This window comes from Sorex araneus, chromosome X, assembly GCF_027595985.1.
Source record: "Sorex araneus isolate mSorAra2 chromosome X, mSorAra2.pri, whole genome shotgun sequence".
Classification (NCBI taxonomy): Eukaryota; Metazoa; Chordata; class Mammalia; order Eulipotyphla; family Soricidae; genus Sorex; species Sorex araneus.
The window spans coordinates 165,246,384-165,274,324 of NC_073313.1; the positions used below are offsets into that span (position 1 = coordinate 165,246,384).

A 27,941-nucleotide genomic window follows, 5' to 3' on the forward strand; every position below is an offset into this window, starting at 1 on the left:
CTCCTGGCTCTGCACTCAGGAATCACTCCTGGCGGTGCTCGGGGGACCCTATGGGATTCTGGGAATCGAACCCAGGTCAACTGCGTGCAAAGCAAACGCCCTCCCCTCTGTGCCATCGCTCTAGCCTCTGCCCCAGTTACACTTAAAAAAAAAAAAAACCCACCAGGGGCTGGAGCGATAGCACAGCGGGGAGGGCGTTTGCCTTGCACACATCTGACCCGGGTTCGATTCCTCCGTCCCTCTCGCAGAGCCCGGCCAGCTACCGAGAGGATCCCGCCTGCACGGCAGAGCCTGGCAAGCTCCCCGTGGCGTATTCGAGATGCCAAACACAGTCACAATGAGTCTCACCATGGAGACGTGACTGGTGCCCGCTCAAGCAAATCATGGGACGACAGTGCTCCAGAGCAGTGCTACCCTATTTCAGCATCAGTAGCCGGTGAGTAAGTGGATGGCTGCGTTAGCGCGTGGAGGCGGTGGGAAGCAAGAGCCACAACTTCAGGCGTGGGAGAAGCTCCCGCTCATTCATTCATTCATTCATTCGCACGTGCAGGGAATGAAGGAAGGAAGGAAGGAAGCAAGGAAGCCTGCAAGAGAGTCGCACGGTGCATGCAACTTCCTCCCGCCCAGGGCGCCTGGGAGAGGCAGGGGGGTGGAGATCTGAGCTCCGGGGGGCCAGTCCGGTCCCTCCACGATGCAGCAGGGGGACCCCGAGCAGAAGTCGAGGCCCCCCTCACAGCAAAACAAAACTCCCGAACCCTCCGCGGGGCGGCTGCGGGCTGCAGACCTGCAGGGGAGAAACCGCGGAGGCGGGGAAGGTGAGTGCACGGAGGCGGGGAGCCGGCCGGCAGCGAAAGGGTCAACGGGGCGGGGCCGCCGCGAGCCCGCCGGCCCCGCCCCCCGCAGCGGGCAGGGGGCGTGGCCCGGGTGCGGGCGCGCGGTGATTGGCCGCGGGGAAGGCGTGACGCGCGGACCGTACCAAAACCCGGGGGCGGCGGGAGGGGCTCGGCGGGCACAGCGGCCGCGCGGGGCCGGGCCGGGGGCCGCGGGGGCCGCTGCGCGGGGCCGAGCCGGGCCCGGCAGGTGAGAGCAGCGGGGCGGGCGCCCAGGGCCCGGCGGGAAGTCGCGCGCGGGGGGGGGGGGGGGGCGCTGCGCTGAGGGGCCGCGGGCGGGGCCCGGACCCACGGCCACCGCCGCCCGCCGCCTCAGGAGCTGCCCCAGCGCGCGCCCGCCTCCCCCGCCTCGCGCCCGCCTCCCCCGCCTCGCGCCCGCCTCCCCCGCCTCGCGCCCGCCTCCCCCGCCTCGCGCCCGCCTCCCCCGCCTCGCGCTGCCGAGTGACCCAGCGCCTCAGCCCCGCTGTCATTTCCGGGGGGGGGGGGGTGGTGGGGGAGGCCGCGCCGCGGGAGCAGGTGAGCCGCGGCCCGGGAGCGTCCCGGACCCTCACGCATGCCGGGGAGCGCGGGGGGCAGCGCCGGAGGGGCCCCTGGGTCCCTTTTCCCGGGTCATCCCTGAGGGGCTTCCCTCAGCCGGGTCAGAGACCGCATCGGGCGCTCCGGGGGGTCGTCCCTGAGGGGCTTCCCTCAGCCGGGTCTCCGCATCGGGCGCTCCGGGGGGTCGTCCCTGAGGGGCTTCCCTCAGCGGGTTAGAGACCGCGTCAGGTGCCCCGGGGTGGTCCCTGAGAGGCTTCCCTCAGCCACCGGGTCAGAGACCCTGTCGCGCTCCGGGGTCGTCCCTGAGGGGCTTCTCCCCTCAGCCGGGGCAGTTTGGGTCGGGCGCTCCGGGATTGTCTCTGAGGGGCTTCAGCCCTCAGCCGGATCGGGCGCTCGGGGGTCATCCCTGAGGGGCTTCCCTCAGCAGGTCAGAGACCGCGTCAGGCGCTCCGGGGTGGTTCCTGAGGGGCTTCTTCGGGCTCCGGGGTGGTCCCTGGGGGGCTTCTCTCAGCGGGTCAGAGACCGTGTCGGTCGCTCTCCTGGCGCGTCAGGGAGCTGCCCGGGGTGTCCATCTCCACATACACACACACGCCTCGAGTCCCCGCAGGACGTGGGCCAACGTGTCCGGCAGCCCAGACACACACACACACACACACACACACACACGCGCGCGCGCGCGCGCCTCGAGTCCCCGCAGGACGTGGGCCAACGTGTCCGGCAGCCCAGGCGTCCCGGAAGCCAGTTGCGAGGGGCCGGCCCGACCCAACGCCCCTCCAAGGCGGATGGTGCGTGACCGTCAGTCGCGGCAGTTGAGGTGGATGGTGGACTTTGCCACCCCCCCTCCCCCAACCGTCCGATGGAATCAGAAACCTCTGAGCCCCGCCATAGCGATCTGGGGAGAGGCGAGAGGCACCCAGGGGTGCCCCGGACCCCGCCTCACCCCGCGGGGCCGTGCAGGGGATGCTGGAGGCGCTGGGGACATCCTTCTCCTCCTCCTGGGCTGGCCTTGACACGTGACATTGAGTGGCTCCCGTCCGCCTTCCTCTCTGAGGTATTGGAGAGTAGTTTCTGTTGGAGAATGAAAAGGCGCCTGGGTGCTGGGAGTGGAGGTGGGCAACACCCCCGTTCTGTGTTCTGGTTCTTTATACCAGTGGGCTGTGTATGTAGTGGCTTGGTCCTCCGTCAGCCCCAGTGAAATGTTGTTGCCTTTCCTCTTTTTCCGAGTGTATGAAACTGTTTCCTTCACTTGCAGAAACTTAGTTGCTTTCCCATTTCCTGAGTGAAACTTTGTTTCCTTCACTTTTCTGGGACTTCCCATACTTGGTGGCTGCCAGTTCAGTGGGGAACCCCTGAAGCCCAAGGCTTGAGCTGCAGGAACCCATGCCTCCCTTGGGAGTAGCAACCGCAGCGGGTGGGTTTTCCACACTCCTGACTTGTCTACACTCGCAAGGATATAGAAAGCGGATATAGACTTCTGAGGCTGCTGTGGGGTCCCTGGGACTAAGTACCAGCCATTTCTTTTTTATTTCTTAAATTTTTATTTTTTTTCTTTTTGGGTCCCACCCTGTGATGCACAGGGGTTACTCCTGCCTCTGCACTCGGGAATTACTCCTGGCAGTGCTCGGGGGACCCTATAGGATGCTGGGAGTCGAACCTGGGTCAGCTGCGTGCAAGGCAAATGCCCTACCCGCTGTACTATTGCTCCAGCCTCCCGTCTTGTTTATGAGGTGGAAAACTTGGTGACATTTGTTGATATTTTGGCAGCTGATGTCCTTCTCTCCCTCACCTAATTGTGCCAGGTGGGTGGGAAATGGAAGACTGTGACTGGGAAACAGCCTGGGGCATGCAGTGGACTATTTTGTTCCTCTTCTTTGTCTCAAAAGAAATCAACCAAAAGTGATCCTGAGTTGTGTTAAAAACAGGCTGTAGAGATGGTTCTGTTTGAGGTCTCTGGTAGGAGCTGCCTAGAGCCGGCCCTTCAGGGTTTGGTGACTTGCCGCCTGGCATCAGCCTGAGGTCTGACCTGCCCTCCTCTCAGAATTGCTCCCAGGTTGATCATCCTCCAAGGTGAGCTGTAGGTCCCATGGTCAGCGTTTTCGTTGCCTTCCTGGAGTCACAGAAGCTTCTATTGGTGGCCACACCAATATGGCTGAGCCTGACCCACTCTCTTGTGTTGGGAGGAGAGGGGACTTTTCCTGAGTTTCTTCCCCACACTTCTCTCTCCTCCTCCTGAGCTCTTGTGTGACCTCCAAGGACTTAGGGGTCCCTTAGCACTCACCTGGTATACCTAAGCAACAGAATCCCTTCCTTTGCCATGGGAACCAACTTCTCATTCACGTTCAGTGTTGTAGGCCTTATCCAAAACCCAGAGGGAAGGCCCCATCCTGGACTGAAATGTTGGGGTGCAGTCACTAAGCCAGTGTGAGAGAAGACGTGGAGACATTGAGCTTTGGTGCGTGTTTTGGAGGTGCTGGTGGCAAGGTAACAACCCCCTGGGGGTTAACTGGAGTGTGCCAGGGGAGGAGGTCAAGGAGTAAGCGAGTATGTCACAGAAGAGCTTAGGGTGCCACTGGTGAAGCCTAGGGGCTTCGTCTGTATCTAAAAAAAACTACACCTTTGGGGCCGGAGCGATAGCATAGCGGGTAGGGCGTTTGCCTTGCACGCGGCCGACCCGGATTCGATCCCCGGCATCCCATAGGGTCCCCCAAGCACCGCCAGGAGTAATTCCTGAGTGCAAAGCCAGGAGTAACCCCTGAGCGTCGCTAGGTGTGACCCAAAAAGCAAAAAAAAAAAAGGGGCCGGAGCGATAGCACAGCCGGTAGGGCGTTTGCCTTGCACGCGGCCGACCCAGGTTCGATTCCCAGCATCCCATATGGTCCCCTGAGCACCGCCAGGAGTAATTCCTGAGTGCAAAGCCAGGAATAACCCCCGAGCATCGCTCGGTGTGACCCAAAAAGCAAATAAATAACTATACCTTCTTTGATCCGCAAGGGTTGGGGATTAAGGCATTTGTAGAAAGTGTTATTTTATTATTATTATTATTATTTTTGCTTTTTTGGGTCACACCTGGCGATGCACAGGGATTACTCCTGACTCTGCACTCAAGAATCACCCCTGGTGGTGCTCAGGGGACCAGATGGGATGCTGGGAATTGAACCTGGGTCGGCTGTGTGCAAGGCAAATGCCCTCCCCGCTGTGCTATTGCTCCAGCCACCACCACCACCCCCCCCCAAAAAAAAAGTATTATTTTAGTAAAACCTTTTGTGGCAAGTTGTTACAGTGTATTATGTATTTTCTTTGCTCCTTAAACAATGGCAGTTGAGAGGATGGAAATATGTAGGTTGGGTGCCCCCCTGTGCTTTTCGAATACTTGAATCTCCTTTAAATAGTCTACCTGCCTTCGCCTCCAGAGGTGGGGAAGCTGCCCCTTGGCTCTGTTAGTATCCCTGCTGCCCTCTTTTTAAATTGGTGGCTTCTGATCCTCTCCAGAGCAGCAACCCAGATAGGTCTGCTTCTGGAAAAGGCCTGGAAGATCGGGACCAGCCTTAGCTAGGGCCTCCCTGGCCCGTCTGTATTAGCCAATGGCCATGAAGCCATTGTTTTTTTGCTCTCTCTTTTTTTTTTCTTTTCGGGTCACAACCAGCGATGCACCGGGGTTACTCCTGGCTCTACACTCAGTAATTACTCCTGGCGGTGCTGGGGGACTATATGGGGTTCTGGGAATCGAACCCGGGTCGGCTGCGTGCAAGGCAAACACCCTCCCTGCTGTGCTATTGCTCCAGGCCCTCGCTTCTTGTTTCTGATCCTTGGGTTAGTGAACTCTCATTCCTGTGTTTTTCTTGTGCAAGCCCGTAAAATGTTGCAGGCCTCGTTTGAGAAAGCATTGCCAGCAATACTTGAAGATCTGGTTCCAGTGCTGTGTTGTATCACTCTTGGACAGTTTTCTGGACTGTGTCTAGCCTTTCTCTCTCTCTCCCTAGATCATCCTCCCTCCCAGTGCCCTCCAGCCCCGGAACCAGGTCGCCGTGAGCCACACTGTTGAAAAGCGGGCGCAGGGACTGTGGAGCGTGGCATTGTGAAACCTAGTATGAAACTGTAGTTGGTATTTTACTTTTCACTGTGCCAGATGTCTGAAATTATGACAGGACTTGGTTTCCCCCTCTCTGAAACGAGGCCGTCTTTAGACCAAAGGGCTGATAGTTCAAAGGAAGTGCCTTAGCAGCCGTGAGGCTCTTTCGCGTGCTTGCCTCTCGCTCCTTTGATTTCACAAGCATTTATCAGTGCCTCTCTGGGCCCTGTGCTTGGGAGTGTACAAAGCAAGTACCACACACCCCATCCTGAGGACCTCACGAGATAGTAGAGAAAGAGGCAAGCCCCAAGGTGTGTGCGCAGTCGTTCTTGCTCATGCTGCAGGGAAGGGGTCAGGCCACAACTCCCGAAATCTCTGGCCTGTCATTCGGACACACTCCGAAACTGAAGGGTCAAGACAACAGCAAGCAACTTTGAAGGACAGTACTCTGTTACTAGAAACTCGATTCTTCCACCCTCTGGCAGAATCATGGCCTACCATAGAGCTTTAAGTGATGGTACTGGACAGATGTGTGAGGAGGGAAATAGCTGGATTTAGGGAGCTTGTCTTAAAACACGAGGGATTTCCATGGAGTTTTCTACAGCTCCAAGCACCGCCTTGGGTGGGGGTTGCTAGAACCGATCTGAGTAGCAGCTTGAGCTAAAGATGTCTCCGTTGTCTTCTTTCAAGAAAGAGGGTTAGGGAGCTGCCCTACATCAAGGTTTCAGTGGGACATGTTGGAGGAATTGAATTCTTTCCAAAAAAAGGAATAAACCTACTTTGTTGCTCCTTTCATTTTGACTCTCAAGCCCAGGAAGAAAGGCTGTTCTGAGAGCTTCACTGGCACCTAGTAACTGTGTCGCTTCCTTCACCGCACTCCTAAGAGATTCAGGTAAGGATTCTGCATTTACTCAGAGGAATCAAAGCTTCACCAGAAGAGCGCACATGAGGGAAATCTGAAAGCACGGGCCAGTCACACCATATGGGAATTGGATTTTCTGGCCCTGCACCAAGTTACTTATGGGATTTGAGAGCCTGAGGACTTGGGAAGCTGCTGTCAGTCCAGGCTGATCTCCCGAAGTCCCGGCTGTTGTGAAGGACATTCCATCCTGACCTTTCCATGAAGTCCTGTGCACATGCGTGCATGCGCAGGCACGCACACACACACACACTGTCATCAGATCTGGTGGCATTGGACTTGGTGGAACTGAGAAACAAGTAGTCACGTAGATGATCTTGCCCCCTAGTTGTTGGTCTTCTTGGCGAGGTTCTCTCTGAAGATTCCAGCGTGCTGGCAGGCCCCAGGAGTGTGGGTGCGTGTGTGCGTTGGGGTCACACGCCTGAGAAAGGTGTGTGGGCTCAGCGCTGACCGAGAGCCCGGGAAGACTGCCTTCTCTGCCCTTCCCCTTCTCAGGGGCTCTGATCAAGCAGTGGTCACTCAGATGGCCACTGCAGGTTGGGGAGAGTTAGCAGGGAAATGGAAATTGTAGACCGAGTGAGGGCTATTCCTCGGTTTTAGACTTTGTCCTAGCTGCAGACCTGTGTTCGTTTGGGGGACTCACTGGTGAGGTGAGCAGTGCAGCTGGTGGTGATGCCGGAGTAGACTGGTTTGCCAGGGTTCTGGAGCCCTGGGTGCAACATTCTCTTGGAGATTTTGACTCCCTGCATAGAAGTGTGGAATGCTAAGTGTAAAAGATTTCTGAGTTTCCCTTCTTTTTTTTTTTTTCTTTTTGGGTCACACCTGGCTCTGCACAGGGGTTACTCCTGGATCTGCACTCAGGAATTATCCCTGGAGGTGCTCAGGGGACCCTATGGGATGCTGGGAATCGAACCCAGGTGGGCTGAGTGCAAGGCAAACGCCCTACCCGCTGTGCTATCGCTCCAGCCCCTGAGTTTCCCTTCTAATAATTGCCATTAACCATCAGGAGAGTGCATTTCTTTGGGGGTAAGCTAATAATAACATAGCTCAGTGCTCACATGTCACTTAACAGTTGAAAACAAAAGGGTGAGTGTATCGGACTTAACCCAGGGGGAAAGAATGTGTCCATCCCGATTTTTTTTTTTTTTTTTTTGGTTTTTGGGTCACACCTGGCGATGCACAGGGGTTACTCCTGGCTCTGCACTCAGGAATTACTCCTGGCGGTGCTCAGGGGACCATATGGGATGCTAGGATTTGAACCCGGGTCGGCCGCATGCAAGGCAAACGCCCTACCCGCTGTGCTATCACTCCAGCCCCATCCCGATTTTCATACTGACCGGTTTTGACTTTCGCTCTGTTTACGCCTTGGCTTTGTAGGTTAGGCTTAATAAACTGGGCTTGTGTAATTATGTGAGTGCAAGTAAGTGAGAGTTCCCATGGTTGCTCAAAGTGTAGAATTTGGTAAATAATTCATTTGAGATTTTTTTCTCTCGCACGGTCTTTTCTTCTTGCATTACCTTTAAGAGACCTGAATCACATAGTTTCCTAGACACATAATGAAGACAAAAGAGCTGAAGTGATACACAGCTTCCATAATACTCTTACTGTCTGTGCAGGCATTAGCTCTTACAGATATGACCTACATACGAATCCACCTTGCATCACATAATTAAATAACCACTTGTTTACATTGAATGGTTTATTTCATGTCTCCCCTTGCCCCGGGAGAATTGTTTTTAGCCACAAAATCTTATTTCCCTGTGTTTACTCCCCCAGTATTTTTTGTTCCCCCACGAGTTGATAAGGGAATCGATGTGAGAATGTTGCGTTTTACAGAGAGCCGTTGAAAGGCGGTAGCAGGAAACAGTGATTTGCTATTTGAAGCGATTTCTTTCGGTTTGTCTTTTAAGAGGGAACAGCACCTGCTGGAACTCGGAGGCTATACCGTGCCCTTTGCTTGGGGATCACTCCTGGCAGTAATGGGGGTCAGGCGGTGTTGGGGATTGAATGTAGGCTGTCCTGCTGCAAGCATCGCCTGCGCTTAGCCCATTTACACTCTCTCTTGCTCTCTCCCTTTTTTTCTGTTCTTTTTTTTTGGGGGGTATGCTCTGCAACACTTGGGATGTTCCCAGCTCTGTGGTCCGAGGGAGCTTCTGGCGGTGCTGAGGGGACCATGCTGTGCCCACGTTTACCCTGGGCCTCCTGCAACTGCGGCACGTGCACGAGCCCTCTGGGCTGGCTCCCTCGCCCCAGGTCTTCGCTTTTCTTAGAACTCGCCAAACCGTCAGACGTTTGCTGAAACCAGTGATTACAAGAGAAGTTTATGAAAGGGTCCCTCTAATCCCCACTCAGGTTTGCGGGCAGGGAGAGTGTGAGTGACTGATTATACGCTACCCCGATCATCCATTCTGCACCCTTTGCCACTCATCTTGGTGAATAGCCCTCTGCGTGAAATGTTCAGGCCGCAGCTCTGCTTTGTGGTACCCGGCACTCCCGAGCCCTGTTACATTCCACTTATGTGGTGAGAACCTGGTTTGTCTTTTGAATTGGAAGAACAGGAATGGCCTATTAGGGAAACGTTTGCGTAGGCATTGCTGTGGCCAGGGCTGGGTTCTTTTCTGTCGAGCTGTGAGTGCTGTCACTTGCTCAGAGGGAGGCGGTCGCTGCCACTAATGCGACTTGGAGCCTCTTAGGTGACTTGGTTTTTTTTTTTTTTTTTGGCTTTTTGGGTCACACCTGGCGATGCACAGGGGTTACTCCTGGCTCTGCACTCAGGAATTACCCCTGGCGGTGCTCAGGGAACCATATGGGATGCTGGGAATCGAACCCGGGTCGGCCGCGTGCAAGGCAAACGCCCTACCCATTGTGCTATTGCTCCAGCCCCTCTCCGGTGACTTGGAGACCCTAAAAAGGTGGCGAGAGACGGGGGCAAGTGTCTCACGGGCCTCGGCTACACACGTTGCAGTTTGTCACCCAGTGACCTCTGGGCCTGTGCCCAGGGTGCTTTTCTCTATAATTTTATCAGTTCCCTGCTTGAATACACCCAATACTTCCTGTTCATGTCCTTTGTGCTTTAAGACCCACTGCAGAGATGCAGGGTGCCACCATCCCACGCAGGAAGACGTCTGTCTTGGGGTCCCTCCCTCTGTCTGGTGGGGTCAGGCTGCCGGCTAGGAAGGATACTGTCGGAGGAGGAGTTCCCAAGAGCATACAGCTCACAGTTTCTCGGGAAGTCTTGCAGATTCCTAGACTTTTTTTGTTTTGCTTTTTGGGTCCCACCCGGCGATGCTCAGGGGTTCCTCCTGGCTCTGCACTCAGGAATCACTCCTGGTGGTGCTCGGGGGACCCTATGGGATGCTGGGGATCGAACCCAGGTCAGCTGCATACCAGGCAAACGCCCTCCCCGCTGTGCTATCGCTCCAGCCCCTCCTAGACCTTGTAGCGATTCCTCTGTTGGTTTCTGTGTGCTTGGTTTCTTCAGTACCCGTGCGCTGGCCTGTCAGGTGGCAGAGTGACCACTTTGCAGCTAGAGACAACTTGCATTTCCTCCGGAAAGTGGACGCCACTTTGAAACTAGTAGCTCAGGCGAGCAGCTGGAGTGCTGTAGAGAAGGAAATTACTGACAGGCCAGAGAGCCGAGACTCAGGGACGGGCTGACAGGGCCTTCAGGCAGGCGCGCAGGGAAGACTTGCAGTGATTGCCGGGTGCTGCAAAGCCCCCTTTGCCGTAGTCAGTTCCGTTGAGGGGAGCCTTCATCTGCTAGGTAGAGCAGGGAGGCAGCTTAGCAGGAGCCCAGGACGCTGCTGGGTGATCGTGGTGAGATGCCAGCTCAAATGCTCTCCCCGGCCTCACTGCGCCAAGGAGCAGATATAAAACTGAAGCAAAGCTAAATCGGTTTCATCCAGAATACAACAGGGGTGGCATAAGCATGCTGTGACGCTCGGGGACGCCCTTGCCACAGGTGCGAGGACAGCCAGACGGCAGGTTCCAATGCGACCTACCACCCAGTACCTCCCTGCTACTGGTCAGTGGCTCACCTCACAGGCTGCAGCAGAAAGGGGGAAGCCGGCAGTGCCAGTGGCCCCTGGTCAGGAAGGGAATGGAGGAAATGGGTCTCTAAGCCCCCTCCCCACCCCCACCCCCGTGTGCACCCCTGCTCTGTATTTGCTGCTGCTAGTGGGCATGGCCCAGCGGGAGCCAGTGGCCTCTCTCTCCTGTTGATTCCGTCTGGCCCTCCCATGAATGGTTTGCATTGTCAGGAGACTGGTATAACCCAGGGCTCTGCAGCCCTTGCTTTCCGCTTGCCTTTTGCTTTGGTTGGTTGGTTTTGGGGCCACACCCCTGCGGTGCCCAGGGCTGACTCCTGGCTCTGCACTCAGAGATCACTCCCCACGGGGCCCACACTTGCTGGGGTGCCCGGAATCAAACCCGGAATCAAACCTGGGTCTCACTGCTGTGCTATTGCTCGAGGCCCTGGTGTTTAGGTTTTTTTTTTTTTCTTTTTGGGTCACACCCGGCGATGCACAGGGGTCACTCCTGGCTCATGCACTCAGTAATCACCCCTGGCGATGCTCAGGGGACCATATGGGATGCTGGGATTCGAACCTGGGTCGGCCGCATGCAAGGCAAATGCCCTACCCGCTGTGCTATCACTCCAGCCCCCCTGGTGTTTAGTTTTTGTTGTTGTTTGACCATACCCAGCAGTGCTAAGTTGGGGCGAGGGGGTAGGGTGGCTATCCCCACATATGCTTGAGGGGCACTCCCAGCAGTTCTGGGGGCAGAGTGTGTCGGAAATTGAACCCAGGCCTCCTGCATACAGAGCTCATTGAGTTCCCTCGACAGCCCGTTGCATGTGTTTTTATTTTATTTTTATTTATGTATTTATTTATTTATTTATTTATTTTGCTTTATGGGTCACACTCGGCGATGCTCAGGGGGTCCTCCTGGCTCTGCAGTCAGGAATCACCCCTGGCGGTGCTCAGGGGACCCTAATGGGATGCTGGGACTCGAACCCAGGTCAGCTGCATGCAAGGCAAACGCCCTCCCCGCTGTGCTATTGCTCCAGCCCCTGTGTTTTTATTTTTATAGTTTAAAATTGTTTGGCAACACCGCAGGTGCTCAGGGCCTGGGCCTGTGCTTGGGGACCACTTGCTCTCTGCTCAGGTGTTGACCTCTGGCCGTTCTCTGGGGACCACAGGTGTTGATGGGAGTCCGACCAAGGTTACCGCAGAGCCCCCTAGTCAGGCACCTTGACCTTTGTTTGCTCTCTGGCACTCCGTGTGTCCGTAGCTTCTTGGGTCTGGGTGTGGGGAACACACCCGGCTGTGCTCAGGGCTTTCTCCTGGCTCTGCACTTAGGGATCACGCTGGCAGTGCTTGGGGGAATCATACGTCGCGCCGGGGATCGATCCCGGGTTGGCTGCGTGCAAAGCAAGCACCCTACCTGCCGTACTGTCTCTTTCTCTTTGCTCTGTAGACGTTCCCGTATCAGCATGCAACTCAGGGCTCCTTGCAGAAATGCTGATTCGGGTCTTTTGAAAGCTCAGGAACTGGGGGAGGCTGGGACTGCCCCCGCCACCCCCCCACCCCCCTCCTTGAGGCAGTGCTTCATTCTCTCAGTGCATCAGCGTCTTCATCTCATGCCTGACCAGCCCTTCCCCGTGTTGCTATAGTACCAGGTTTCATTAGCTTTCTGGCCATGTTCTGGTAGCCAGATGGTATGAAACTGTGTTTTTCCTTTACTTAACAGAGCCAGATTTCATTAGCTGTATTTTGCAGGGACTTTAATTTTGAACGATAATTAGTAGAATGATTAAGTAGGGCTCCTGTTGGGGTGTTATATGTAAGTACATGAGAAGCAGCTCAGCCCATCCGGGGTGCCTGGGACTCCCAGGAGTTATTACTCCTGGTACTCTCGTCGGCAAGTGCCTCGTTGGCATTTCCGGGGGTTTCAGTCTTACAACAGGTCATAAAACTTATGTTTCAAGAAGATAAGAACCGGAAAGTTACCAGGTGCTGGCAGTTTGGACTGTTCAGAAGTCCTTTACGGATCTTGAAGGTGAAATGAAAGTTAGGGAGTGATTGCGTGCCGTGATGTTTTGCTTTTGCTGTCCTGGGCACCATTTTGGCTTTCAGGAGTGTATAGCAGCCACCTGGCAAACCTCACTTCGTACCTGTCGGCGCCTTTCTGGGACTAGTTCTATTTATTTATTTATTTATTTTGCTTTTTGGGTCACACCCAGCGATGCACAGGGGTTACTCCTGGCTCTGCACTCAGGAATTACCCCTGGCAGTGCTCAGGGGACCATATGGGATGCTGGGAATTGAACCCGGGTCAGCCGCGTGCAAGGCCAATGCTCTCCCCACTGTGCTATTGCTCCACCCCCAACTAGTTCATTTTAATTCACTGAATCTTCTAAAAAAAAAAAAAAATCAAGTTAAAAAAACCCAACCAGGGCGAGTAATACACGTGAGGCTTTGAGGCTTGTAGTGGCTCCCGGGGCAAAAGGACAGAATATTCGGCTGAGCCTGTGCTTGGGCCCGCAGGTCCGTGGAGCCACCTCCGGCAGAAGGGGACTCCTGCAGGGAACGATGGCGTCTCCTCGCTGACCCCTGCCAGACCTGCTCTCCTGGGTGAGCGAGAGAGCAGGTCGGGACGGAAGGTCGGAGGCCACCATGAAGCTCAAGCAGCGGGTCGTGCTCTTGGCGATTCTCCTGGTCATCTTCATCTTCACCAAAGTGTTCCTGATCGACAACCTGGACGCGTCCGCCGCCAACCGGGAGGACCAGAGGGCCTTCCAGCGGATGATGGCAGGCCTGCGGGTGGAGCTGGCCCCCAAGCTCGACCACACCTTGCAGTCCCCCTGGGAGATCGCCGCCCAGTGGGTCGTGCCCCGGGAGGTGTACCCCGAGGAGACGCCAGAGCTGGGGGCCATCATGCACGCCATGGCCACCAAGAAAATCATTAAGGCCGATGTGGGCTACAAAGGGACGCAGCTGAAGGCCCTGTTGATCCTTGAAGGTGGGCAGAAGGTGGTTTTTAAACCAAAGCGGTAAGTTTGGATCTTGGAGCGTCAGGGCATGAAGGGTGGGGGTCCTGTGAGAGGCCTCAGTACCCTGCCTTGCTCTCTCCCCAGGGAAAGGAAAACGGGGGAGGGGGGGTAGACTTGAAGGGCCCTGAACCCCCTTCTCGATCTTCATGGAGGGAACTTTTTTTTTCTTTTTGGGTCACACCCGGCAATGCACAGGGGTTACTCCTGGCTCTGCACTCAGGAATTACTCCTGGCGGTGCTCAGGGGACCCTATGGAATGCTGGGATTTGAACCCGGGTCGACCGCGTGCAAGGCAAACGCCCTACCCGATGTGCTATCACTCCAGCCCCCGTGGAGGGAATTTATGTCAACTGCATTTCCATTCCTTATGCAACTGAACTGTCAGTGAGATGTCGCCTTCCCCTCGGTTGTATCAGAGATGCGCTGTGCCAGATGTTAGAGAGCCCAGATGAGCAGGTTAGGGAACAACCAGTCACTCACGGAGACCATAGTGAAGACTGGCTTGGCCCCTGCCAGGTGTGCTGTGGGGTGGGCACCAAAGCTCTGTGCCGGCACGTGGATTTTGCTTTTGCTTTCAGCAGCAGCCTCGAGTCCTGGCTGAGGCTCCCCGGAAACGTCGAGGGGGGGTAGTACAGCGAGTCTGCTCCCGTCCCGCTGCTTCAGTCTTCCCCATTATCGGCACCTTCTGTTTGCGTAGTGCAGGTCGAGGAGCGATACACATTGATTCAAGTCCACCGTTGACATAAGGCTTCGTTCTGTATTGTTCCCTCTGTGGGTTCTGCTGAGCGCATATCCCCCCGCAGTTGCATCAGATTGCAACCCTGCCCAGCAGCCTCCGCCCCGTCGCACCCTCTGGCTCCCCGGGCTCGTCTGCGGTGTTCTGCGTGTTTCAGAGTCCCAGCCAGTCGGAGTCACAGAGTAGGCCACAGGGCTCCTCCAGGGCTTTTTGTGAGTTGAGGCCTTCGTTCTTTTCATCATTGAGCTCAGCGAATAGTCCGTTTTATATCAGCTTAGTTGTACATTAGCCGGGCTGTAGTGTGCTCACACGGTCCCCTACTGAGGCCGCTGTGGTTGCTTCCCAGCTTGGGCAGTTGGAGAGTAGAAGCTGCTAGAAACATCACTTGTGGGCTTCAGTGCAGATGGAGGTTTCCAGCCCACTTGGGCACATACCAGGGAGCACCTCTGTAGATCAGGTGATGAGAGCAGATACTTTGTGGTGGCGTTTTGGAGCCACAGGCTGAGTGGTGCTCAGGGATGCCGCTTGGCTCCGTGTTTGGGGTTGCTCTTGGCAGAGGACTGTATAGTACCAGGGATTGAGTCCAGGCCCCCTGCATGCGATGGGTGCACTTCAGCCGTCTGAGTTGTTTCCTTCCCCCGAAGAGAGAAGGTTTAATTTTGTAAGGAACCTGCTGATTTATTTTTTCTTTTTGAGTCACACTGAGCGATGCTCAGGGCCAACTCCTGGCTCTGCACTCAGGAATTACTTCTGGCGGTGCTCGGGGGACCCTATGGGATGCTGGGGATCGAACCCAGGTCAGCCGTGTGCAAGGCAAACGCCCTCCCCGCTGTGCTGTTGCTCCAGCACCCGGAACCTGCTGTTTTTGCTCTTTTTTTTTGGGGGGGGGTCACACCCGGCAATGCACAGGGGTTACTCCTGGTTCTGCACTCAGGAATTACTCCTGGTGGTGCTCAGGAGACCATATGGGATGCTGGGAATCGAACCTGGGGTCGACCGTGTGCAAGGCAAACGCCCTCCCCGCTGTGCTGTCGCTCCAGCACCCAGAACCTGCTGTTCCTGAAAGGGGCTTTCCCATGGCTCCTTCCAGTGTCTTCCCCCTCACCCTCCTCCTAGTGATCTCTGGAACTCCACAGGGGTTCTCAGCATGGACACAGCGGGTGGGGCGGTCCAGCCTGTCTCTCGTGCCTCCGCCCTCCCTGGTCGTTCACGTCCCCTCTGTGCTTCCACTTCCTGTGCAGGTACAGCCGGGACTATGTGGTGGAGGGGGAGCCTTACGCGGGCTACGACAGACACAACGCCGAGGTCGCGGCCTTCCACTTGGACAGGTATGTGAGGTCACAGGGCGCACGTGTGTTGGGGTTTCTTCTCACATGACCTCGGAGAGGACAGCAGGCCCTTGGCAAAGTTGCAGTCCAAGATCTTTGGCCTAAGTACCTCAGAGGGGCTTGGGATGCCCAAGGAAGTACCATTCGTCCTGCCTCTTGGGGTCATTTGTCCTGGTTCCCTTTAGTGGCATCCTGTGTGAAGATGTTCTGCCATAAAACGGCAGGATAAGCCAAATTTTAGCCCACAACTGACTTAATTGTTGATTGGACCTGGCGGGGTTTTTGTCATTTGTTTTCAGCAATAGTGACTTAGGCCAGAAAGGCATAGCACGACACATGTTCTTCCAAACTGTGTCTGGGGAGGCTGGAGTGATAACACAGCGGGTAGGGTGTTTGCCTTGCACGCGGCCGACCCGGGTTCGAATCCCAGCATCCCATAGGGTCCCCTGAGCACCGCCAGGAGTAATTATTGAGTGCAGAGCCAGGAGTAACCCCTGTGTATCGCTGGGTGTGACCCAAAAAGCAAAAAAAAAAAATGTGTCCAGGAAAGGGCAGTAGCTGTGACGCTGAAGTCAACTAGAAAAGCCGACTCTTGCCTTCAGCTCTGTCTTCAGAGCTTGCAAACTCTTTACCCTTTGGAAGAGGAGCCTGCAAGGAAACGGGGGTGGGGCAGGGGAAATACACAGCGGGGGAAGGCACTTGCCTTGTGCACGGCTGACCTGGGATCCTATTCCCGATACCAAGTGTGATGTCCCTCTCCCCTTCTCCCCCCCCTGGAGTGGATCCCTGGGTGCAGAGCCAGGAATAAGCCCTGAGCATGGATGGGTGTGGCCCCCAAACCAAAAAAAACAAAACTGAGAAAGACTTTGTTGTTGTTTGTAATTTGGGCCACACCGAGCAGTATTCAGGACTTATTCTCAGCTCAGTGCTCAGGGCTCATTCCTGGCACAGGCCATCGAGGACCATGCAGGGTGCTGGGTTCAGTTTGGCTGCATGCAAGGCAAATGCCCTACCCACTGTACTATTTCTCGACCCTTCCTCCCCAGATCATATGCTGTTTTGTTTTTTGGGTCACCCCCAGAGACGCTCAGGGGTTACTCCTGGCTCTGCGCTCAGGAATTACTCCTGGCAGTGCTTGGGGAACCATATGGGATGCTGGGGATTGAACCCAGGTCGGCCGCGTGCAAGGCAAACGCCCTCCCCACTGTGCTATCACTCCAGCCCCATTTGCTGTTTTATATAAAGTTTTAGACTCTTGTGTTGGCGTAGGCTGTTTTTTTCAAGTGACTTATTCAAATTGAATTTTCGGTTATGAAAAATTTCTAACAGAAGAGTAATCTAATGACCCAGATACCCACTCCCTAGAATTAACAAGTGCCTTTTCTGTCTCCGCTGAAGCGTATATTATGGTGTCTATTCATATTTAATTCATCCATATATCTCTAAAGTAATACTTGACCGTGTTTAAAAGTCGTACCCAGGGGCCAGAGTGCTAGTACAGCAGGCAGGGCGCCTGCCTTGCACACAGCCCACCCAGTTCAATCCCCAGCCCCCTGCATGGTCTCCAAGCCCGCCAGGACTGATTCCTGAGTGCAGAGCCAGGAGTCAGCCCCGAGTACTGCCAGGTGTGGCCCAAAGAGAAACGAACAAAAAAAAAATTTTTTTAAGTGCCCGCTCAAGCATGGGACGACAGTGCTCCAGTGAGGAAAACTTCCCTAAAGATTTTCCTTTTTCCTTCTCCCACCTTCCGAATCAGGATTCTGGGTTTCCGCCGTGCCCCCCTGGTGGTCGGCCGATTTGTTGATCTCCGGACAGAGGTGAAGCCGGTCGCCACTGAGCAGCTCCTGAGCACTTTCCTGACTGTGGGTAAGGACCCGCGGAGCGACTGTCACTGGGTGAAACGGGGCGTCAGTGAAAAGGTGGGGGGTCCTGAGGAATGGGGGAATTCTGGAAATACCACAGCACCTCAGCCCGCTTGGTCTCCCATTCTTCAGAAAATGAATCTTAATGAAGGTACTGGGCCCTGGGATTAAAACTGGCCCCACCGTGCGCTCCTCTGTACGTGAACCGCCAGTGGGATTGTGTCGTGTCAGTGCTTGCTTCTGATAGGCCTAAAACAATTTTTTTTTTCATTTTTGGTCACACCCAGCAATGCTCAGGGGTTTCTCCTGGCTCTGCACTCAGGTGTTACTCCTGGTGGTGCTCAGGGGACCCTATGGGATGCCAGGGATCGAACCCGGGTCTAAAGCAAATGCCCTACCTGCTGTCTTACTACTTCAGCCCCTAGAATGAACATTTTTTTTCTTCTTTTTGGGTCACACCCAGCAATGCACAGGGGTTACTCCTGGCTTTGCACTCAGAATTACCCCTGGTAGTGCTCAGGGGACCAAATGAGATGCTGGGAATCGAACCTGGGTCGGCCGCGTACAATGCAAACACCCTGCCCACTGTACTATCACTCCGGCCCCCTAAAATTAATTTTTATTTTTCTTTTTTCGGGTCACACCCAACTATGCTCAGGGGTTACTCCTGGATCTGCGCTCGGCCTTATGCAAGGCAATCCCCCTACCTGCTGTGCTATCGCTCAGGCCCCTAGACCTTTTTTTTTTTTTTTGCTTTTTGCTTTTTTGGGTCACACCTGGCGATGCACAGGGGTTCCTCATGGCTTTGCACTTAGGAATTACTCCTGGTGGTATTCAGGGGACCCTGTGGGATGCTGGGAATCGAACCCGGGTTGGCTGTATGCAAGACAAACGCCCTCCCCGCTGTGCTATCGCTTCAGCCCCAAACAAACTTTTTTTTCTTTTTGGGTCACACCTGGCGATGCACAGGGGTTACTCCTGGTTCTGCACTCAGGAATTTCTCCTGGCGGTGCTCAGGGGACCATATGGGATGCTGGGATTCGAACCCGGGTCGGCCGTGTGTAAGGCAAACGCCCTACCCGCTGTGCTATCACTCCAGACCCCCAAACAAACTTTTTTTTTTAATTTTTTTTTTTTATTTTTTGTGGGTCACACCTGGCGATGCACAGGGGTCATTCCTGGCTTATGCACTCAGGAATTACCCCTGGCGGTGCTTAGGGGACCCTATGGCATGCTGGGATTCGAACCTGGGTCGGCCGCGAGCAAGGCAAATGCCCTCCCCGTTGTGCTATCACTCCAGCCCCAGCCCCCAAACAAACTTTTTAATGAAAGTTTGACCGAAGTCTTTTCTGTCTGTCGTTAGCTGGGTGGCTTTTCGCTGTGCCCGTCTTGGGAACTGGCTCCTGTGAATACAGACGGGCACACTGGGCGTAGGGTGAAAGTAACGTGAGCTGAGCTTCTTGTTTCTGGGCTCCTGGGGGCCAGCAGTGAGAGTGGGGAGAAGTCCAGGGGCACTGGAGGCCTGGTCTCCACCTCAGCCTGTGACATGGGCGGTGACACTGCGCTCTGAGCGGCAGCACGGTTGTGGAGACGGACCTTGCAAGATGAACTTCACCTTGCTCTGCCAGACTGAATGGATTTACATAGATTAGGTGCAGCTGAATATTTAAGGGCCCGTGACAGCTTCATCATTCGGAATGTGACCCTCAAAGGCCGGGGCTCTGCTGGTTCTCAGAGACCCCGAAGTGCCCAGTGGCGCTGATTGGTTTCACATATGCTCTCATCGCTTCGAGTGTCTGCTTTCATGCTTGGGCAGACATGTGTTCCTGGAGGGCGGGGAACGGTGGGGAGCGGCCTTGTGCCCCGCTCCTGAGCCCCGCAGAAGGTTAACTGTCATGGCGAAGGAGAGGCCAGACGAGGTCTGTGGAGCAAGGCAGACCCAGCAGCCGAGAGCGCGGCTGTGGGCAGAAGCTGAGAGAGAGCATGGGAACACGGGCGTGAGGGCCAGGAACTCCCAGGACGGCTGCATGAGCCCTGACCTCTTTCCCCGTTTATGCAGATTTTTTTTTTTGGCTTTGGGGTCACACCTAGCTGGGCTCAGCACTTACTCCTGGTGGGGCTTGGGGGACCATAAGCTGTGCCAGAGGTTGAATTGGAGCCAGTCTCCTGAAAGACAAGCACCTTCACCCCTGTACTAATCTCTTTGACCCTCTCTAGCCTTTTTAGTACATATAGCACTGTCGTCCGTTGTTCATCGATTTGCTCGAGCAAGCACCAGTCACGTCTCCATTGTGAGACTTGTTTCTGTTTTTGGCATATCGAATACGCCACGGGGAGCTTGCCAGGCTCTGCCATGTGGGTGGGATACTCTCGGTAGCTTGCTGGGTTCTCTGAGAGGAATGGAGGAATCGAACCCGGGTCGGCCACATGCAAGGCAAAAGCCCTACCAGCTGTGCTTTCGCTCCAGCACCCCTTTTTAGTGTTTTTAACTTCACACACTAAACAGAAACCAGTCCACAATCCACCAACTGTGGATCTGGTCTGAAACTTTGCTAAAGAAGACTTTGAATCAATTCAGAGACATTCCACATTTGTGATGTTTATACTGTAAAAACTAATTTGACTTGATCCCATCAGAAGTTGTTGTTTCAGACCAGAGCGATAGTAGAGCAAGGAGGGCATTTGCTTTGCATGTGACCGACCTGGGTTCAATCCCCGGCATCCCATAGGGTCCCCGAGCACCGCCAGGAGTGATTCCTGAGTGCAGAGCCAGGAGTACCCCTGAGCATCGCCAGGTGAGACCCAAAAAGCAAAAAGAAAGAAACTGTCACTTTATTCTGGGCCACAGTGGCTGTACTCGGCCCGGGGACAGAGTGACCAGCCGCAAACCCAGGAACCGAGCCCATGTTCTCAGTGTGGCGTGCTGGCGCGAGGCTTTTCTCCGGCACTGTGGGGAGCTCGCAGGCCCTCCCTGAGCGCCTTCCCCTCCCCTAGGCAACAACACCTGCTTCTACGGGAAGTGCTACTACTGCCGCGAGACCGAGCCGGCCTGCGCGGACGGCGACACCATGGAGGGCTCCGTCACGCTCTGGCTCCCCGACGTGTGGCCCCTGCAGAAGCACCGGCACCCCTGGGGTCGGACCTACCGCGAGGGCAAGCTGGCCAGGCAAGTGCTGGGCACGGGGGCTGTGGAGGGGCGGGGGTCCCCCCCCCTCGGGCCCGCACGTGCCGTGGTGACGTTGGGGCTCGCCTCTCGCCCCCAGGTGGGAATACGACGAGAGCTACTGCGATGCGGTGAAGAAGACATCACCCTACAACTCGGGCCCGCGCCTCCTGGACATCATCGACACGGCCGTCTTCGACTACCTGATCGGCAACGCCGACCGCCATCACTACGAGAGCTTCCAGGACGACGAGGGCGCCAGCATGCTCATCCTGCTGGACAACGCCAAAAGGTGGGCCCGGATTCCCGCCCCTCCCAGACAGCAGCCACCCAGCTCCGAGGTCTCTGTCCCCCCTCACAGCCTCCTCCTGACGGTGGTGCAGTTTCTTTTTTTTTTTTTGGTCACACCCGGTGATGCACAGGGGTCACTCCTGGCTCTGCACTCTGGAATTACCCCTGGCGGTGCTCAGGGGACCATATGGGATGCTGGGAATCAAACCCGGGTCGGCCACATGCAAGGCAAACGCCCTACCCGCTGTGCTGTCGCTCCAGCCCCCTGTGCTGCAGTTTCTTGAGAAATGTGTACCTAAAGGACGGGGCATTGTTTAAGACTAGAGTCATGCTAAAACAGGGAGGGTGGTGCCAAGTAAAGGATGCTCGAGGGCTCGCTCGGGATGGGAGCCACGTGCTGAAATAGACCATGATGGCCACCTAGTACCCGTATTGCGAACCTTAACACCCAGAAGGAGAGAGAAAGAGGGAAGGTGCCTGCCACAGAGGGAGGGGGTGGGGGGATGGCAGGAGGGATACTGGGAGCGTTGGTGGTGGAGAATGGGCACTGGAGGAGGGGTGGGTGCTCGATCATTGTGTGACTGAAATGTAATCATGAAAGTTTGTAAGTCTGTAACTGCATCTCACGGTGATTCGTTAAAAAAAATTTAAGAAAAGGGAGGTGAGTACATCTACCCTCTCCACAGGCTTGACAGTGGCAGATGGATCGATTGGGAGGATGTTTTGCCACTTCTCTAGACCTAGACTTTGGCTCTCCCGGGAAGAAGAGCAGATGGTTATGGATCACGTGGAAGGAACTGTGTCCTTCCGGGCCGGGGCTCTCGGAGGAGCCTGTTTCCATTCCTGCGGGCACCCTGCAGCACGCATGCTCCGTCCTGCCCGTGCGGGGCCGATGTGTGTGCTTAGTAGAGAGCAGGTCCCCGCTGTCACCCTCGAGGGGCGGAGAGTAAGCCAAGAGGCGGGTCCCCGGCCCTGGAGGCTGGTCGGGCAGTGGTGTCCCTGCCACCTTCCACAGTGGTGGTACTGGTTCTGGAACCAGATGCCAGTGGCTGCGCCTCCTCTCCTGTGTTCCTGATCAGTGTCGCGTGTGAGACAGAGCCTCTCCTTTCAGTGGCACAGTGGCCGATACTCACGCCTGGGCCTGTGCTCTGCAGCAGCCTCTGCCCGCCATCGTGTCCAGAATCTGATCTGGGCCCCTCGGAGCAGTTGTTTTGGCCTGAGCTGACCGCCTGCTCCTAGGGGCTGGGGAATGAGGGTGTTTTCCTTGTGACGGTGGAGTAGAGCAGTGCCAGCCATTTGCTTGTCTGCGGGAACCAGGACACTCGCATCGTTTCGGTCACCTGCCACCCCGAGTCTCCTGACGAGGTTCCGTGTCGGCGCCCTCGGGGTCAGGGGGAGGGTCCTGATCAGGAACGTGCTGGCCCCGGCGCCCTCTTGCTTCCTCACGGAGGGTCATGGTGTCCAGGTGCACGTCTGGGTTCCCTGGAGCGCCTGCCGTGGCTTTGATGCAGAGGGGGCCGGTGTCCGCACCTCACTCCGTCCCCCTCATCTCCTTTCAGCTTCGGGAACCCCGCGCTGGACGAGAGAAGCATCCTCGCCCCTCTCTACCAGTGCTGCATGTAAGTCACACTCGCCGGACCTCCGGGCGCCACCCCCCCCACACACAGACCCCCTACCCCCTACCGCTTGCCTAATAGCGCAGTGGGGAGGGTGCTTGCCTTGCACACACCGAGCCGGGTTCAATCCCTGCACCGCCAGGAGTGATTCCTGAGGCAGACTCAGGAGGAACCCCTGAGCATCGCAGGATGTGGCTCCCAAAAATTCCCCCTAAAAGTCTTTATTAAAGATCAGAGTCTTGGGGCTGGAGCAATAGCACAGCGGGGAGGGTGTTTGCCTTGCACGCGGCCGACCCAGGTTCAATTCCCAGCATCCCATGTGGTCCCCTGAGCACCGCTAGGCATGATTCCTGAGTGCAGAGCCAGGAGTCAGCCCTAAGCATCGCCCAGTGTGACCCAAAAAAGCAAAAATAAATAAATAAATAAATAAAGATCAGAGTCTTATATCAAAGATCAAAGAAATTAATCCAAGAAAATAAGATGAAGACTGGCCTTTCCCGGTCACCATCACCATTGCCAGAACATACTGGAAGCTTACCCCCAAGGGCTTGTGGGCCCTACGTCTGGGGCCCTGCTCCCTCGCCAGCCCCCACAGGCTCAGGAGGCTGGCATGGGCCTGGCTAGCGCTCCGGGCCCTCCCCCCTTCACCCAGAGCAGCCCCGCCCTTCTAGAGGAGCTCTCCTGGCACCCCCTTTCTGCATGCATAAAATTCCCCAGCCACCCCCAGGAGCTGCGTGCCTTGCTGCTGAGGTCCACAGAATCCTGTTGTTTCAGTGAAATGCTAGACATTTCTTTTTGGGGTGTTTGGGTGTTTGTTTTTTGTTTTTTTTTTTTTTTGCTTTTTGGGTCACACCCGGCGATGCACAGGGGCTACTCCTGGCTCTGCACTCAGGAATTACTACTGGTAGTGCTCGGGGGACCCTATGGGATGCTGGGAATTGAACCCGGGTCAGCCGTATGCAAGGTAAACGCCCTCCCCGCTGTGCTATCGCTCCAGCCCCAAGATAGTTCTTTTTAAATTCACATGCATCAAAAGATGGAAATTAGGGGCCGGAGCAATAGTACAGTGGGGACGGCGCTTACCTTGCAAGCAGCCGACCCAAGTTCAATCCCCAGCATCCCATAGGGTACTCTAAGCACTGCCAGGAGTAATTCCTGAGTGCAGAGCCAGAAGAGCCCCCGCACCCCTGCTCCCCAGAATTACCAGGTGTGACCAAAAAAGCAAAAAAAAGGGAAATGAAATCACCCACGGCTGAGGGTAACTCTTGTTAGCATAGAGCTAAGTCCCTTTGGTGGGGGCACACCCCGTGGTGCAGGGCTCACTCTCTGCCCCCACACACTCACGCATGCATATATTCCAGCCGAGTGTTTTACACAACCGTGTCTCGCCCCCTCCATTCGGCTTGTGCTCGTTGGGCCAGGGGCTCCACACTTGCCTTTCGGGCCAGGGCTTGAGCCTGGGGCCCCTCCGGTCCCTCCTGCACGCTGGCCTGCCCAGCAGCAAGCCCTAACCGTGCCTGGCCACTCTGCCCTCCAGCATCCGGGTCTCCACGTGGAACCGCCTCAACTACCTGAAGAACGGGGTGCTGAAGACGGCCTTCAAGTCCGCCATGGCCCACGACCCCATCGCGCCCGTGCTCTCGGACGCGCACCTGGACGCCCTGGAGCAGCGGCTGCGGGGCGTGCTGGCCACCGTGAAGCAGTGCACCGACCAGTTCGGGCTGGACACGGTGCTGGTGGAGGACCGGATGCCGCTGTCGCACTTGTAGCCACCACGCACGCGGGCGGTGCCGCTTTCCCAGGGAGAGACACAGCACAGTCCCCGCCCCCGCGGCCCGGCACAGCTCCGGGCACGGGCACGGGCGCCCGGCCTTTCTTGGGTGTTTCCTACAGCAGCAGCTCAAGCGGAGACACCGCGTCGCAGACGACGGTCACCTTCCTGCTGAGATGCCCGCCCCCTCAGCCCGGGCGCCTTCCGGAGTGGACCTCGCAGAGGGTCATGCCAAAGGACAGACTGAGGGGGCGGCCCGGGGCGTGTGTGGACTCAGCCTTCCCGTCCCTTCTCCACGCCCGTGGACCTTCCGGGAATTTTCTGGGCACCTTCTGCCGTCTCTTAAGTCCTCCACAGAGACCCGACGTGCGGGACAGGTGACAGCCGCCATCGGGGCGGGAGGGGGCTTGCGTAGGCTCGAAGGACAGGGGCAGGAAATACACTGGGCTTCTCTGTGACTCGGTGTTCTCAGCATCGGGGCCAGGCGGGCTCTGCCGCCCCGGCCCGTGCGCAGTGGGGGCAGGCGGGGTGTGGCCGCTTGGGCCCTCGGGAACCAAGCAGCTGTCTCGGGCCCTGCCCTGCGAGTCCCGGGGTGCCCGAGCGCACGACGGCGTCTTCCGAGGAGCCAGTGCCCGCGCCCGCCACCACGCGCCCCGCCACCTCCTCTGCCTTTCGGCCACGTGCCCTGGCTCCTGCTGCCGTCTCCAGAGGTGGCCGTCCCAGGTGTGCCTTTCTCGCAGGAAACGCCAGCCGGCTCCGACAGGTGGCAGGGCCCGGCTTGCTGGTGGCCAGACCTTAGCCGGGGAGCGTGCCCCGCGGAAGCCGAGAAGGAGCCAAGGTGGAGTCTCTGAGCCTTAAAAGGAGGGAGGGGGCCGGGAGGAGCCGGGGGTGGGCTGGAGTCTCGTCAGACCCTCAGCTCTTGATTCCGTTTGGGGTGGCACCCTGAGCCCGTCTGTAGAACATTCTGTGTCTCTTCCTGCCATCGCCCATCCGTGCTGTGCAAACACGGGCCCACTCCCGTGTCTGGTGGGGGAGCTGGTCCCGAGCCGGGGCAGTCTCGCTGTCACTGCCTCTCCCGGTGGCCTGCTGTGCCCCCCGGTCTCGGGTCACACGGAGACCCTGAATTGAAGGGGCTGGGTGCAACTGCCCTTTCAAAATTGGTCCTAAGTTTTCACCCTGACTTTCTCGAATTGCGAGATGACCGTGACAATGGCAAAATGGGAAGAAATTAGGATTCGTCCCTTTGAGACCCAAACCAGAACTGTATGGGCTATTGGAAAGAGATTGACTTTCAGAAGCTAGATCTTGGCGGAAGGTCCTAGAAGACGGCTCAAAAGGCTGCATTCAGGCTTGTCATACGGGGGTGGGGGGCTGGGTTGAGTTCCCGGAGCCACGTAGTCTGGGCACACCCAGAGTGTGACCCCAGAACTGTAGGCACCACTGAGCGTGGCCCCAAACATCACATGGGGCAGCGGGAAGCAGTTGCCCGAGCAACTGTGTGGTCCCAGGGTCAGTGAGAGCTCCAGGCGGAAGGCAGTGCCAGGTTCCACTCAGCCAGAGGAACGGGGTCACCGTGTGTGTGTGTATGTATGTGTGTGTATGTGTATGGGTGGGTGGTGGTGGTGGTGGTGGTGGTGTGTGGTTGTTCCACTTAGAGTAACTGGGTCACAGCGTGTGTGTGTGTGGGGGGGTGTGTGTGTGTGTGGGTGTAGTGGGTGCCACAGGGCAGCCAGTGAGAAACGTTCCTGGGGGCCCGATGCCTCGGGTTGGCATAGGACATTCGCCCAGAGAAGTGCAGGAGAGGAAGTGCCCTGGCGGTTTTTGCCCATTTCCCAGATGCAACAGGAAAGGTGACGTTTGGCTTGGGTCTGAATCTCAAACTTAACGGTCTCACTGTTGAGCGGGTAGTGGTTGAGATTAGGACTCCCGGAGAGGAGTGGCGCGAGTATCCCAAGTCAGATGGAAGCGTCTTGAACTCATGTTCTGTGTTCAGAATCTCGGGATGGCGAAGTCCCAGGCATGACGTCTGGTTTAGAAAAGCAAGAGCGTCCCTTTCTCCGAGTCCAGGGTCCACACAGTGCTCTCAGCATGCCGGGCTGACAGCTGGAGGTGGGAAAGGGAATAGACTTTCATACCAAACCAGGAAAACCAGAGCCACCCCCCCGTTTTTCCTCCTGTTCCCCCTCCTTAGCTTGGTCTGTTTCCAGGTGGGAGTGAGGAAGTGAGGCATTGAGGATTTGTTCTAAAATTGCTCTCCAAAATAAGCTATCTTGTGAGTTGTAAATATTTCTTCTTTTTGTGCAGAAACACAGTAAGAGACAGGATCTGATTTGCTCCGAATATTATATATTCGATTCTATCTTAATAAGGCATTTATCCCTGTTTGCACTCAGGATTAATAACGTCCGATGAAATTTTAAGGAGGGAATGAATGAAAGAATTCAGGTCAAGTCATTGCATGTTATTTTTGGGAAGGATGAACCCTGGACATGGCAGATTTTCAGTGTCACTCGAAGGCCTCGTGCGTCCCTGCAGAGAACCCACCTCCTCTGATTTTTGGTTTTGGGGGCACACGAGATGGTGCTCAGGGGCTGTTACCAGCCCTGTGCTCCAAGCTTGCTCCTGGTGGTGCTCGGGGTAAGAGCCAGGCCTCGTGCCTGCAGAGCTTGCACTCTGGGCTGCTGAAATCTCTCCAACCCCACTTTTCTTTAAGAAAAAAAAAAAAATCAGGGCTGGAGAGATGGTGCAGGGGTTGAGGCATTTGCCTCGCATGCAGACAGTGCCAGATTGGTGGTGTCGCTCATGGTCCCCGAGAAAACCACCAGGAGTGATGAGCAATCCCTGACCGCATCGCGAGCCCCGAGCGCTGCCTGGTGTGGCATCGAACAAACTGAAGGACACTTTTAGCCTTCTGTGCCCACCCGCCGTCTCCCTCCCACCTCTCCTTTCAGCATAGGGAGGCAGTGGCGGAGACCAGAGGGTGTGACACGGGACCTTGCAGCTCAGGCTCCACGCTAGCACGCCAACCTGGGTGGAGTGGGAATCGGGGCCCTCCAGTGACTGCTCAGTGCCCCAGAACCGCCTTGCCACCCTGGGGGGGCCCAGCCGGTGCCACATCAAGGACACCCCAAGACTTGGCTTTGGGAGGGCCTCCCCTTGTGCTGCGCCAGGTAGGACGGCTGCTCTGGTGGCGGTTTCTGCGGGAGGGGTGTGAGGATGCAAAACTTGGGGGTGGGGGAACAAGGAGTGACTTACTAGGAAGCTAATTTATTTGCTGAAGGGGGGCTGTGCTGGGGTGGGGGGTCATCCTACAGGCAGAGGCGCGCCCCCGTTTCTGATACCTTCTCCAGGTTTCGAGTCTGAAAGAAAATGAATAAAGATTTTAATAAGGGTTGATGTAGCATCTTTCTCTTCTCTCTCTCTCTCTCTCCTTGCAGGGGCCTCCCCGCGTTTTCTGCCCTGGTTGCTAGGTGTTGGGGAGGGGACAGAAGATCTCCCAGGGGGCTCTCGGGGTCTGAGGGATTAGACCCCCTGTCTTCAGAAGGCCCAGGTTGAGGCTGTGAACCGTTTTCCACAGGCTCGTCCTTAGCTTTTGTGTTTCTAGTCAGAACCTCACCCTGCACCCTCCTAAGAGGAAACAAGTTAGAGGACGTGGTGCAGTGCCATTGAGCCCAGCTAGAGTTGGCCACTGTCGGTGGCCTTGGTGAT

General features: G+C 56.3%; 1 protein-coding gene across 3 annotated transcripts; it reads left to right on the plus strand.

Moving 5' to 3' along the window:
• The first annotated feature begins 993 nt into the window (after nucleotides 1-993).
• On the plus strand, nucleotides 994-27,461 carry FAM20B (FAM20B glycosaminoglycan xylosylkinase). 3 transcript variants are annotated; one of them, XM_055120339.1, is made up of 8 exons: nucleotides 994-1,080; nucleotides 12,961-13,466; nucleotides 15,444-15,530; nucleotides 17,287-17,396; nucleotides 20,387-20,558; nucleotides 20,656-20,847; nucleotides 22,406-22,465; nucleotides 24,000-27,461. In XM_055120339.1, exons 2-8 carry the CDS (start codon nucleotides 13,090-13,092, stop codon nucleotides 24,229-24,231), a joined length of 1,230 nt encoding a protein of 409 aa, XP_054976314.1. In that variant the 5' UTR covers nucleotides 994-1,080; nucleotides 12,961-13,089; the 3' UTR covers nucleotides 24,232-27,461. The 3 variants fall into 3 exon arrangements, with proteins under 3 accessions (XP_054976314.1, XP_054976315.1, XP_054976316.1); XM_055120340.1 differs by lacking the exon at nucleotides 994-1,080 and adding an exon at nucleotides 1,256-1,406; XM_055120341.1 differs by lacking the exon at nucleotides 994-1,080 and adding an exon at nucleotides 6,306-6,388.
• The last annotated feature ends 480 nt before the right edge of the window (nucleotides 27,462-27,941 follow it).

Coding starts and splice junctions, on each gene's coding strand:
- FAM20B (XM_055120339.1), top strand. CDS start 13,090: ATGAAGCTCAAGCAGCGGGTCGTGCTCTTGGCGATTCTCCTGGTCATC. Junction 20,559..20,655: donor CGCGAGGGCAAGCTGGCCAG/GCAAGTGCTGGG, acceptor TCTCGCCCCCAG/GTGGGAATACGACGAGAGCT. Junction 22,466..23,999: donor CCTCTCTACCAGTGCTGCAT/GTAAGTCACACT, acceptor TCTGCCCTCCAG/CATCCGGGTCTCCACGTGGA.